Consider the following 13,428-nt stretch of genomic DNA (forward strand, 5'->3'; position numbering starts at 1 on the left):
TCTAAAATTATATATAATTATATCGACCCAGTAGAAGTAAAAGTACTCGTAAAAATAATTACTAATGTAAGAGTTATAAAATATCTCGTAAAAACTACTGAAGTAGTAGGCAACTTCATTAGATGCATTTATTACTATACATCACATTACATTCAAACAGGTCCTCAACAGGTAATAACAAATGTGAAGTGCATGTTACTTATTTAAGTGCCCATATCCAGACAAATCACAAAATATGTAGTGTGTGTGTGTGTGTGTGTGTGTGTGTGCGCGTGCGCCCAGACCTCATCTGGTACTTCAGTGAGTACAAGGTTGTCATATTTAATAGGACTGATGGCCAAAACTAATGAAATAAGATCTGTGTTGTAAGAAACTGAATTACATTTGTCTATAGGTGTTTTTCTGGGCATTATATGTCAAAATCTTACATGATTGAAATGATAATGACTTTATTTCTCTGTACGTCTTTGTGGGGAAGAAGCAGCCATGCAACATTAAAAATACAGACTCCCAGTTGGCTGCTGACACCCTCCATCAGGCTCCACACAAGCAGCAACAGAGTCCTGCCCACTGCCTGCTGTCCCACATCACTGTCTGAAGTCTGCACTGAGGCTGCCTCGTGTTACTGTTTCATTTTGTGTTTTCGTGTTCCTGGTGAATGCTCCGTTATGTTTTGTGTGAGCAGTTCTGCTCAGGGTGTGTGGTGGGTTTTTTGCCGCTTAGTTCTTCCTTTAGGATTTATTTTTTGTGTGTTCTCGATTTTCTTCAAAGAATGTAAATCCCTTGTACACTTGTAAGGCCTGTATAACAAATTATAAGTATATTTGTGCCCTCGCTGAGCATGCCAATGTTTATTTTTATTGTTTGTACTTTTTTGTGCGCTGTGTGTTAAAAAGCCTTTGTTAGGCTGTCCTCAGAGAAAAATACACTTAACTGCTGTATAACCCTACTGAAACTCCTCAACATCTCTTAACCTCCTGACTTGTGTTCTCTGGTTTTCAAACACTGGCAAATGGATTGTCTGTATAGGCATTGAATGCCCACTACCGAAAGAGTCCTGATTATAGTCATGATATTAAATAAGGAACTGGATGTACTATAGAATTATTTCTATACATCCAGTTTATTGTTACTGTGACCCCAAAAACCTAACATACTAAGTTTTAAATTGCATTTGTGTAGATGTAAATTGGACACAGTCAAACACTAACACTGTTTTTGGAAATTCCAGTACTTTCTGTCACTTTTTTGTTAGTGGTTGGAAAAATTGTTTAATCTGAGAAGGCAAAAAGAAATGAAAAGGCAAGAAGTTTCCTTTTTTAAAGGAACACGCCGACTTATTGGGAATTTGTCTTATTCACCGTAACCCCCAGAGTTAGACAAGTCCATACATACCCTTCTCATCTCTGTGCGTGCTGTAACGCTGTCTGACGGCTCCAGCATTAGCTTAGCCCAGCACAGATCCTGCAGGTAACTGGTTCCTACTAGCCTACTGCTCCGAATTGTGACAAAAGTGACAAAATAACACCAACATGTTCCTATTTACATGTTGTGATTCGTAGAGTCACAGCGTGTACAAAAAACAACGTAACCGGTTTGTTTACGGTTAGAGGATGGCTGTGTCTCATGTTAAGTTGTTTTTTGTACACGCTGTGACTCTACAAATCACAACATGTAAATAGGAACATGTTGGTGTTATTTTGTCACTTATTCAGAGCAGTAGGATTACTGGAACCATTCACCTGCCTGTTCTGTGATGGGCTGATGCCGCTGGAGACGTCAGACAGCTTTACAGCACGCACGCAAGATAGAAAAGTGTATGAACTTGTGTGCTATGTTCGAATAGGCTAAATTCCCAATAAGTTGGCGTGTTCCTTTAAGTTTATGCTAAAAAAAAATTAGTATACCTGTGATTTAGTTTAATACACTACATTGCTGTCTTCATGTCTTCACCCATCTGGTCTACAGTTCCTATATATATATATTCTTTTCATGTTTTCTTTTTGGAAGAGCTTTACTTTATGCCAGGTCTAAAAATCAGTTTTTGTGTTTTTGATGTATTTATATTATGTGTGCAACCTTCCTGGATGGCGATGCTGCAGCATGCAAGATAATACTGGTGTTATTTTTAAGCCTGCATGGAAGTTTTGAAACGGCACTGTGTAGTAGGAGAGCTACATGAGAGTGAATAAGGCTATACAGTATCTGTGCTCATTACCTGCTTTAATTTTATTGTCATTTTTAGCTCAGTGTTGAAGACAGTGTTGTTCAGGCAGACTAGATGAGGTGCATAAGGATGGTGGCTCTCTGGCTTTACATCTTTTGCTCTGGTACATCCCACAATGCAACACCCCAGTGACCCACCAAGGACAAAGGTTTAATAAGAAAGTTTGAATTGTAGACCATTTATAGTTCAGTTCATAGTTGTTAAGTTCACACCATTTACGGTATGTATGACTCAAGTTCTATATACATAACTTTCACCTAACCATATGCTAATATTTCTGACAATCCTAGGGGGATTTTGAATATAGCCAATAGTCAGATTTATTTAAGATTTGAGAATGTGGAACCGGTTTTCTTAGACATTTACGTTTTTTTTCAGCACCTGGCAAGAAAGTACCAATTCCAGTATTTTAAATTTACTTTGTCAAGAGCTTCAGATGCAAAAATTATATGTTGGTTGAACTTGAAGGAACCATGCCCCAGTTGATCTTGTGACGTTCTCTTGGATGCTCGTTTTTCCGACTAAAGTAAAGAGATGACACTGTCAGTTCTCTTCATTTATTTTATTTATTTTATCTTCAAAATGACAGCAGTGTCATCACATTGTGGGATGGTTTGCGAAACTACATGACATGAAAGCAGTAGATCAGCATTTTAGGCACCTGGTCCATTTGTTTGCTCATGCCTTTTGTTCCTTTTTAAATAATCAGGTCAGCAGTGAAACCAAAGATGGTGAGATGAGAAGGCCATAGTAGTGTTGTAAATACAGACTTTTGTTTTTGTACTGTTGTTGACAATAAAGTGAACATTTTGAAACAAACAGTGTTATGCCTGGTGTATTAAAAAATAGTCACAACATGTAAATCCATATTATATTTGTTGCTGTATCACTCTAGAGTGCCAGATTTTCTTGAGCTGTAAAAAGGTTGCCACATTCATCCTCGTGTTCGTCACCTTTTCCTTATGGAGGAGGTAGCTGCAAAGTGTTGTGGACTTATTCAGCATCTAATAGTGACTATGTCGTCTGCAAAGTCTACATTCCATTCCATTCAGTCTTTCTTCAGTTGTCCTTATTACCCAGTCGATGGCTAGTAGAAACCAGTTTGGAGATAACGGGTAACCCTGTCTGACCCTGGTCTTGATCTCAAACTGGTTAAAAACCTGTCCTCCATGTATCACTCTACTCATTCCAGCATGGCTATTGGAATACTTAATTTTCAGATTACAGAACACACTAAAGAAACCCCATTTCCTTACCCTTTCAATAAAAACCCATTTAAACAAAAAAATTAGTACTTGTGTCAGTGCATAATGTGAACATAAAGAGTGACTCCACTAACACAGTCCTATCCTTTAAAGAGGCCCTCTGGCTAAATGATCACATCCCTATGGTGGTGCCAGTGATGTTTGTAAGTATATACTCTAGATAAGGCTGCCTAATGTCAGAAAGGTGTTGTATAAGATGTTCTAAGATAATATTTTAAACAGCAACTGTTCATTTCCACAGACCATCTATTAATGAGGAGAGGGCACTCAGATGTCCAATACACTGCTATGCATTTCCTGGCCACACATAAAGTGATTTTCATACATTTAAACGTAAAGCTGCTGACACTTGTGAATTTGCCCAGTAAGCAAAGCTCAGGATCTAATGGGAAGGTAACTCCTGTGATCTCGGTCAAGGTGTCACAGAAGTCGTACCAAAAGGGCCTCACTTTTGTACAAAACCAAGTACAGTGCAGGGAGCAGCCGGCGTCTAGACCACGTCTGAAGCACGTTTCTGACAATTCAGGTCTGGATTTATGTAATTTCTGTGGACTGAGTTGATGGAAGAAATTATAATGAACCGGGCCCAGTCATTCCTGGGCCCAGATTGGCTCTATGAAAGGATCTTAACTGAAGGAAGGTCTTGCTGGACAAGTCATATTTCTTCAATTTTTCAAATGACATAAGTAATCCTTTTTTTTCTCAACAATCTTCCAAATGCTGCACCCCTTTATGATGCACCATTTTCAGAATCTTGTTATTCAGTCATGGGTATGAGGTTATTTTGTCTTTGGTGACGTTCCCATTTTCCCAGCAGACATTGAGACGTTGAATGCCCATTGTTTGTACGTCCAATCAAAACATTTTGTTATGGTTCAAAAATACGTCTGGACGTCCTTATCCTTATTTCTTAATATGTTGTTACTATGAACAATAGTTTACTTTGGGTTTTTACCTGGGACACAAAACCCAGGAGGGTGAAAGTCCTGTATATTTGACTTATTATTGTCTGTATTACTGTCTACAGGGAGTTTGTCTGCTTTTATCCTACTGTACATCAGACTTCCTGACAGAAGGCCCTGAAGGCAAATGTCTCCCAAGTGCGATCAAAGACAGCGTGGAAAACAATTTTGGCTTACAAAAAAGGTTTTTAGACTTAGTTTACTTATTAATATCAGTTTTTAGGATATGATGTTATGGTGCATAGACTTACCAGATTTCTTATAAACAATCACTGCAGGCTCTGGATGGGAATGTGTGTGTGTGCGTGTGTGTGTGTGTAATAATGTGTCACTAGAAGCCTGTCAGTCCAACGAGGGGTGACGCAGCACAAATTTACTCAACACCCTCTGATTTGAAGTGTTCCTGTCACTTTACATGTTAGGAGATTATTATACAGTAGCTGCTGGGAGGCCTGTTGCAGCATCCAGTCTTCCAGAAGCAGGAGAGGAGTAAAGGCTGGCAGAAGAAGTCTAGTCAGTATCAGTATCAACACAATTACCAATCGGTTTCTTTCATTTCAATTACTGGCATTTTTTTCAAGATACATTTTAGTCTGGTTTATTTACAGAGTTAAATTAATGATTACTCCACAGCGCTGTGGAAATAGGTCTGGCAATGTGAGACTACACTGGAACAAACTGTCGGAAACAGCTGTCTCATGGTATCATGACACAGCACACACACACGCACACACACACACACGGACACACGCGCACACACAGACACACGCACACACAGACGCATGCAACCAAACCTTAAGGAATTGTGACTTTTTATTTACTTACCCATGAAAATAACATATCAAGAAAAAAGCATTAATAATGTATAAATTAATTGCGCATTACTCTAGGCTTTACATATTATCACCATATCACATTTTATTTTGTCACCAGAGCACATTAATACGAAAATGGCAATAGAAAATAAAAACCACCCTTTGCAACCTAAGGCCACTTACCCCCTTCACAAGGACGTCCAATGGAATGGACAACACTGAGCTCAGAGTAGTTCAAGTTCAAGAAAAAGAAAGGTAAAAGAGACCAGTGTAAAAATTAAGCCTCAAGTTAAGGAGGATTGGAATATCTAAATATAAGTGTGGTAATTTGTCTGCAAGTACAAACATTACCTATGCTCTAATCCATGATTTGGACAAGGAGAGCAGTCTGGCATTCATTTTCTGGTTCAGTACAAACAGCACTGCCAATTGTGACAATAAACCTCAGTTGAATGTTGTAATGTAATAAACTTGGTGACTTAGGGGAGCAGATAAAGCTGCTTAGCCGATGACTAAGCATTATCTAAGCGCTATATGTTTATATACATGTTTTGGTTTGCTTTAATGAATGTGCTGCAATGGATAAAAATAATTTGCGAATCTGTGTCTGCACTGTGGATGATTACAGAGATTAGAGACTTGGTTCTCAAGGACTTCCACTTTGCATTGCTCATTATCATTAATTCAAAATCAGGGTTAAGATGACCTCATATGACCATATTCTAATGATGAGAAACCTGTTAGAAGCCTGGCTTCTTCCAACACACAAAAACAACACTTAAATGAAGAGTGGTTTCACACTCTCACATTATGAATGAATGAATTATGTAATGTATGTTATGTAAAGAAAAGTCAGTGAGCTGTATCATTAGGACTGGGATCAATATTTCCTCCTGCTGCATCGTCAGAACATTCCAACTGAACCTTTTCATTTCCTTTTTGCAGCCAGACTATGAAATATCTGACCAGAACCATTGTTGTTACACTATTGTGATATCTGATATTTTGGACTAACTTACAGTTTACTAACTGAGAACCTCAGTCCCAACAGACTGAGGGATCTACCTGACTTACTGTTAATCTGTTAATATAATACAAGTTACTACAGTCCTGACAGACATTGATTAGGATGACATAGTTAATATTGATAACCATATCATATTGAGGGAGCAAAGATCCACTCTACCGATCTATTCACACTCTAGTAAGTAAGCTGTCTATCTCTGTTACAATGTTTATCAAACAATCCATTCGGATACGTGAAGATTGCTTGCTTAAATAATCTAGCTGTCATGCTAGGAAGTAGTTATGGAAGTAAATACTACCAAGGGACTCATTAGCTCATCAGTCATCACATTTTACCTTCTACAGGTAGCAATCTTAAAAGGACAAATCCGGCGTAAAATGAATAATAATAATAATAACACATGTCCGAGTCGACCGTTCTCTGGGATCGGTTTTCATGCTAATCGGATGTTTCATCGCAAACTGCTAATTAGCTTATAACGCTAGTCGTCGGGGCAGAGGCTAAAGTAAAAAGAAATCGCTATTTCTATACCACTAACAAGGCTGAAAATAGCACCACACTTCCACGGTAGCACGATTAGCATGAAAACATATCCCAGGGAACGGTCGACTCTGTACACGTGTTATTAACCCCTAGGTTCATTTTGCGCCGGATTTGTTCTTTAATTGCCTGATTTAACCAGGATAATCTAGGTTTTTACTGTTGGTTTAGTAAGAATAACAGTGTACCCTTTAAATGGTTGAGATCTGGAAAACCAGCAACATCGCTAAATAGACGGACGGGTTGGATTGGACGGGACAAGCCACAAGATTATTGATATGATAGACAGGTTTTAAACAAACCACCAGGTTAGACACACATATGTGAAAGAGACAACAAAGAAAAAAAATTGTTTGTCCTTATCGACATAAATGTAGTGATGTCACCAAGTTCCTACTTTCAGATCTCAGAAATGATTTTGAAAGAAAAACAATGTTATTACATTACTATTACAGTGGTCAAAACAGTAAAATGAAGTCCCAAATTATAAACTGGAATTATCCTTTAATCGGTAGGAGAATAAATAGCTGGGTAAACATTGCCCATTTTATGACAAACTACACCTCTAATAAGTCTGGCACATATCTGCCAACATCTAGAATACTACTGAGAAAAAAAGGGTAATAAAACAATACTGTTTTGCATTAGAACAAACCCAATACATGCATTGGTGAGACGTGTTACAGTCATTAGATTACACCTGATTCCTGATTCTGAGGTAAGGGCTTTAACTCCACCTTTACTGCACAGTGGAGGTGCATCTGACTCAGCTCATAGTTTGAATGCTCTGCGGTATTCGGTTTGTCTTTCCTGCGTTCACACTACAACTCCACTTCAAAATGAATGCATAATTGCTGCAGAGCTAATAAGTGATTTTCACTCCAAATCAGATTGAGAGCGATTCCTCAAACATGTGGGGAATGTGGACATTTCCCCATAAGATGGCTGTGTAATTGAAGTAGAGACAGGCGGCTGCAGTGTGATGGCTGCATAGCACATAGCACATTATCACTGATCTACACAACAGGTCTGTCATGTTAGTTAAATGCTTGAGCTGAAATGCAGGCACGATCATCTTGCTTTTGTCATGGAGAATTTTTTTTTTTTTTTACAAAAATTAAATATTTTCTACCACTTAATCACTTAAGGGCAAAAAGCAGCCTGAGAAGAGCTCAGTGTACAAAGGTATAACTCACTCACGCAGAACAAATACATTCATAGGCTTGCGGTCCTCAGTTGAAGAAAATAAAAAATCGGATTAATCTCCTGGTCTAGGAACAGAAATAAAGAGCAAGATTAACTCTTCCACCCTGTTCCTACTACCAAGATACCATGTCTAACAAAAGTGCTCCTCTGGAGCTGCCATACAGTTTTCTCCAGGTCTGGGGGAAACAAAGGAATCAATAAGGCATCCTCTGGCTACATCTAACTGCTCCTGACTCATCAGACCTTGTTAAGACCTATAAGACAGCCAGGCCATGGGCAAACAGTAGAGTATACTCTAATGGATGAAGAAAGAGGAGGGAGTTAGTCAAACAAGAGACATGAAGAGAAGAAAAAGAGTCTGGCTCCCCCTACTGGCTGTAAATTAAAATGACCCCTTCAAATTGGCTGTGCATTTAACCTGAAAAGAGCTGGAGATTGAAAGGCTCTTCAAACTAAATCTGGAGGGTAGCATGATGCAAAAGGAACAGTAGCAGCAGTAGCAGTAGCAGGATCAGGGCTTTACAACAGGCATACAGTCCCAGACTGGAGAAAAACAGGAGCATTTGAAAACCAGAGGCCAGCACCGGCAAAGCTCACTGTAAACAACACCAAGCCTGGTTGTTTTTTTTCACAGGTTTAAATCATTCACAGACAGTCTTTTTTCCCCTTTTTTTTATTATTTGTGTTCTACTGTGATTTGGTCTTAGCCACTTTGTTGTGCATCGTCATCTCTGTTCGGCAACAAAAGGCAAGTCTCTTGAAATACTTTTTTGTTCCTGTTGATTAACAGTCCCAGGCCAAAAAAAAAAAGAAGCCCTTTTTAGTCAGTCCATTCAGAGACACAGCTTCATTGTTGTGCTCCCCTTTCACTGTCTCTTGGACTACAGGTTCAGCCTTGGGGCCACTAAGCGAACTCTCGCAGAATGTTTCGGGCCACGTCAACTTTGTACTGGGCGATCATCAACGCCCGCTTCACATCCTCAAAGGAGTAACCCTCCCCCATCAGCTTGGCGATTTTGGCGTCCACATTCTCTGACTCCAAGCTGTGGGGTTTGCCAGGCTGAACGTCTGGAGGGATCTTCCTGGGCAGTGGCTTGGGAGGTCTAGCAGGCGCCTGTAAACAGTCCATCGATACTTGGAGAGAGAGAAGGGAATTCATGTCAGTGGAGAAATGCCCCCTAGCACACAGGCAGACACTTGGGGGAAATCATTTTGGGGAAATAAAGGTACTAATACCAAACATGTTTAGGCTGATTTGGAATTCAAAGTTTTAGACAAACTTTGCATGTCTGCACAAAGCAGACTTCACCTGTCTGCATTGACATTGTTTTGAGACTGGCCGGGCCGATGACAGCATAAATGATTCTTTCAACAGAGGGAGATTTTTGTCTTTAAGAGTAACTTTCCTACCAAAGCGTCCAGTCAGAATATGTTAGATGACTGAGGTCTCAGAACAGAAAAATACTTTGCACATCTATTACACGAGGGGCGGTCAAAAGTAGCAAAGAAACTCCCGCACACTGTCAACTTGCAAAGATAAATTTAATAGCTGGCAACGTTTCGGTACTAAACCTTCCATCAAGCAAAAGAAGTCGTGTTTTGGGTCTGCACCAATCACCTTCTCCACATAAAACTAAGGTATAAATACATAACATTCACTTACTCCACATAGAGCTTAAATACAGTACAACACTTTGTAACAATAATATACCATTCCAAAGAAATGCACATCTATAATTAATGATCCTGATAATAGTATCAGGATCATTAACCACTGTCCATTTATATACAGTAAGTATGCACTGTATCTTTTGAGGCCCTGATGTTTGTCTACTTGTACAATATTGTGGAGGGTTTTACATAATATTTATGGTTTTTCTATTTATTTTTTTAAATGCTTTGATGTTATCTAAGACATAAAGTAATAAAGTATTTGCCCTTTGAACTTTTGTGAGGTCTCTTGTGTTTATTATGGATTTTTTTTTCTATGCATCTATTGATGTAAAGGTTATCAGCAAGATTTAGGGAGATGTCTATCTGTATGAATGCATTTTAGCTTTTAGGTTTTAGCATTCAATATACAGAAATCTACATTCATCTAATATAGATGTCTTTGGGATGGGATAATATTGTTACTATATAAAGTGTTGTACTGTATTTAAGCTCTATGTGGAGGAAGTGAATGTTATGTATGTATGCCTTATTTTGATGTGGAGAAGGTGATTGGTGCAGACCCACAGCTACCTCCTATAAAAAGATAGCTTCTCAGTATCTAATACCATTTGCCAGATGAAGGTTGAGTACCAAAACGTTGCCAGCCAATAAATTTATCTTTGCAAGTGTGCGGGAGTGCAGTCAGATGACTGAGGTCTAAAACACAGAGAACATTTAGTGATATGTATATTACAACTATATTTTGTATCGTAATGTTTTTGTGAAAGTGAACTCATCAAGACCTGGACATGTTTTTCTAAGCCATATGTGTGCATTTTCTTTTGTAGTCATTTGCTGAGAAGGGGAGGTTACTACCTTGACTAGCTGGTAAGTGGTCGTACTCCAGGCAGCCTCGGGAGCCTTTAACATGTTCTGTGTGTCGTCTGACTGGAGGCAGAGGAGCAGCACTGTTCAGCATGTCGAGCACTGTGTCTACACCAAAGACAACACAGAGCATTCAGGTAAAGGAGCCTGTTGCTATCTGTCAGTCACAAAGTAATGCTGTGTGCAGTGTAACCATAATAAACACTTGTTCCACTGCGAGAGACAATCATTAGACTGGCACAACACCGTAGGAGATGCACTAAATGTATATGTTTTAAACATTTTCCACAATTTTTCGGAACAAAATGAGTTTGCTAGCTCACCGGGGGTTAACAGCAAGTGCTCATGTCCAGAGGAGGGCCTGTGTGGCCGTGGGATGACAGAGGAGGAGGAGGACGTGGAGGAGGTGCAGAATGCAGACGGAGAAGAGGAGGAGAGGTCGGTGAAGCTGTGTCTCGCCGGTGGAGGAGGAGGAGGAGGCTGAGACGGAGGGCGGCTGCTGAAGGGGTCTTGTAAAGCTGAAACACAACAAAACCACAGACAAGAATGAACTCTCTGCTCTGATTCACAGTTTATACTTACATGAGGAGATGGCTGATGCTATTATACAGTAAAGTCTAAACCATGCAATAGGATTCCATGCCAAAGAGCAGCTGACATGCTGCCCTGAAGAGAAAAGCCAAGAGAGGATGTTTTTGGGAGCGGACTTCACGAGAGGAAGGGGACTGGGACAGGAGGAACAAGATGGCTTGCTTAGAAACTTGTTGGTAGGCCAGGTTACCAGAACCCAACGTGGTGATAACAAGACATCCAACATACTTAATAGCACATAACTATATCTGAAGCATAGTTTTAGTATTTGTTTACGGCATTAAAGCTGTTTCATGTTTCTTGCGTTCAGCACTGTAGGTGCCTGTCCGCACCGGACAGCAAACGCAGCCTGGACGACTGTGGAGGGTCTGTGGAGGGTCTAATCACAAAGCCGTGCACCTCTGAGATTTTGTAACATTGCGGACGCGGTCGCATAAACCGTGTTGCAATGATTGGCTACAGGAGAGAAGAATCCGTGCTTTGAGCCGCTCTGACCACAATTAGTATGAAAAACCAGACGGTTAGCGGCGACATTGCGCGCCATCCGCAGCGCGCTATCTGCAGTGCCCCGACCGCACTGAATGCAAGAATCATGAAACAGCTTTAACAATACGGACATGGTCACATATACCACGTTACAATGATTGGCTACAAGAAGTCCGTTCTTTGAGTTGCTCAGTATGAAAGACCAGATGGTGCACGGCGAGCATGCGTGCCGTCCGCAGCACCCGGACCGCGCTGAACGCAACAAACATGGAACAGCTTTTACAGTAGCACAGTGTACATTCATCCCAATTAAAATGAAGACAATGCCAACTCTGCTGTGTTCCGGTCGGGGTTGGCTACCTTGTGGGGGCAGCAGAATGTCATAGTCGGAGGGTGTCTTGTTGGTGTTGAAGGGACAAAGGGGGGTATGTGCCACCCGCGAGACCAACCCCCTGACCGACTCGGAGTGTCCACCTGAGGAATAAAAGCAGAGAATATGTTTTTTTAAATGAACAAGAAAGAATTCTGACGATGGAATTAGATAGTCTCACTTGGTTGTTTTGCACTTTTACCTGATTCAAGATTTATTATAATGTTAATATCCTCATATTAGGCAGAATAAGACAGATCACTGTACTGGTATCAAGAAACAAATGAAATATAAGCTGTAGCCTTCAGATAATAATAACTTGTGATGTTTGATCTCTGCTGGTTTCAGGACTCACCAGGCTCGAGGGGCTGGGGCTTCTTCTCATCGATGGAGGGCTCTGGAGAGCTGTTCTCCAAATGCCTGAATGAGAGGAAATATTTTTGGTTCTCAGCAGCCTAATTAACCTAATGGACCCATCATTGCTGTATCACCATAGCAACTTTGATACATTGAAAGACAGCCAGTACCTGCTGGGTACAGAGATGCAGATGGGAGCCTGGCTCAAGCAGAGGTTGGATGAAGGGATCTGATAGTCATCCTCCACCCTCTCCGTCACGCCGCGCTGTCGTTCTACCACAGGCCTGCTGAAAGGGTTGGCAGGTCTGTAAAGATGACCATGATGTATCAACCCAACCTTTCCATTAGTGTCACAAATACAGTTATTACATTCAAACTGCAATCACTGATATTTTCACAGTCCCATTAGGAGGAGGATTGTAGTCCTGGGGGGGGGGGGTTCACATTTGTTACAGTACACAATGTTTCACCGCATAAAAACAAGATCAAGTTTACATTAACTGCATTGCATATTGAATTGTTAAAATGGCTGCCCAGGTACCCTTGAGCAAAACAGAAAGCCATGAAGTGTAGCTTATCAGCAGGAGTGGTTGTACTACAGCTGACTCCACCCTGCTGGCTGTGTTTTACCTACCTAACCGCTGTTACAGTACAATGTTATTGTGCTGCAAAGGTACAAAGTACACTAACTGCTGTGTCTTCTGTAGGTAATGAATAAACAAGGCAACAGTGAAGGCACTGTCTACCACCAATAATGGAGGAATTTTTCTAACCAATCAGTTACAAGAAACACCGAGCTTACTGTCCCACCATAACCACTGTTCCATATTAAACATGAGCATGGAAACTAAGCAGTAATTACCAAATTTACACTAATATTTAGGTTAGTTCTTTTGGGATTACAGTAAATGGTGGTCTTCATATAGTTATAAAAACATACATGTGCGTGATCCTGTGAACATAACCTATGCTTGCAGAATGCAAATCAATGTGCCAGTCAGCTGCAGCCATTAGTGTAAAAGAAATGTGTCACTCTAACAACCT

General features: G+C 40.3%; 2 protein-coding genes across 3 annotated transcripts in view; one reads left to right on the plus strand and one right to left on the minus strand.

Moving 5' to 3' along the window:
• Positions 1-1,317, plus strand: part of alcama (activated leukocyte cell adhesion molecule a) — an 81,140-nt gene extending 79,823 nt beyond the window's left edge. Inside the window, exon 17 of one of the 2 annotated variants that reach the window (XM_039776862.1) lies at positions 479-1,317. The gene's annotated coding sequence lies outside the window, so the exon portion shown is untranslated. The remainder of the gene's footprint in view (positions 1-478) is intronic. The other variant, XM_039776861.1, reaches the window with a different exon arrangement.
• Positions 1,318-7,320: 6,003 nt separating this feature from the next.
• cblb (Cbl proto-oncogene B, E3 ubiquitin protein ligase) overlaps positions 7,321-13,428 on the minus strand; it is a 92,747-nt gene continuing 86,639 nt past the window's right edge. The window contains 7 exon segments of the mRNA XM_039776863.1: positions 7,321-8,949; positions 8,952-9,176; positions 10,572-10,688; positions 10,904-11,098; positions 12,018-12,131; positions 12,383-12,447; positions 12,555-12,689. Of these exon segments, the coding sequence (XP_039632797.1) occupies positions 8,924-8,949; positions 8,952-9,176; positions 10,572-10,688; positions 10,904-11,098; positions 12,018-12,131; positions 12,383-12,447; positions 12,555-12,689 (877 nt within the window). The 3' untranslated portion in view covers positions 7,321-8,923.

This window comes from Perca fluviatilis, chromosome 16 (assembly GCF_010015445.1).
Source record: "Perca fluviatilis chromosome 16, GENO_Pfluv_1.0, whole genome shotgun sequence".
Taxonomy (NCBI): Eukaryota; Metazoa; Chordata; class Actinopteri; order Perciformes; family Percidae; genus Perca; species Perca fluviatilis.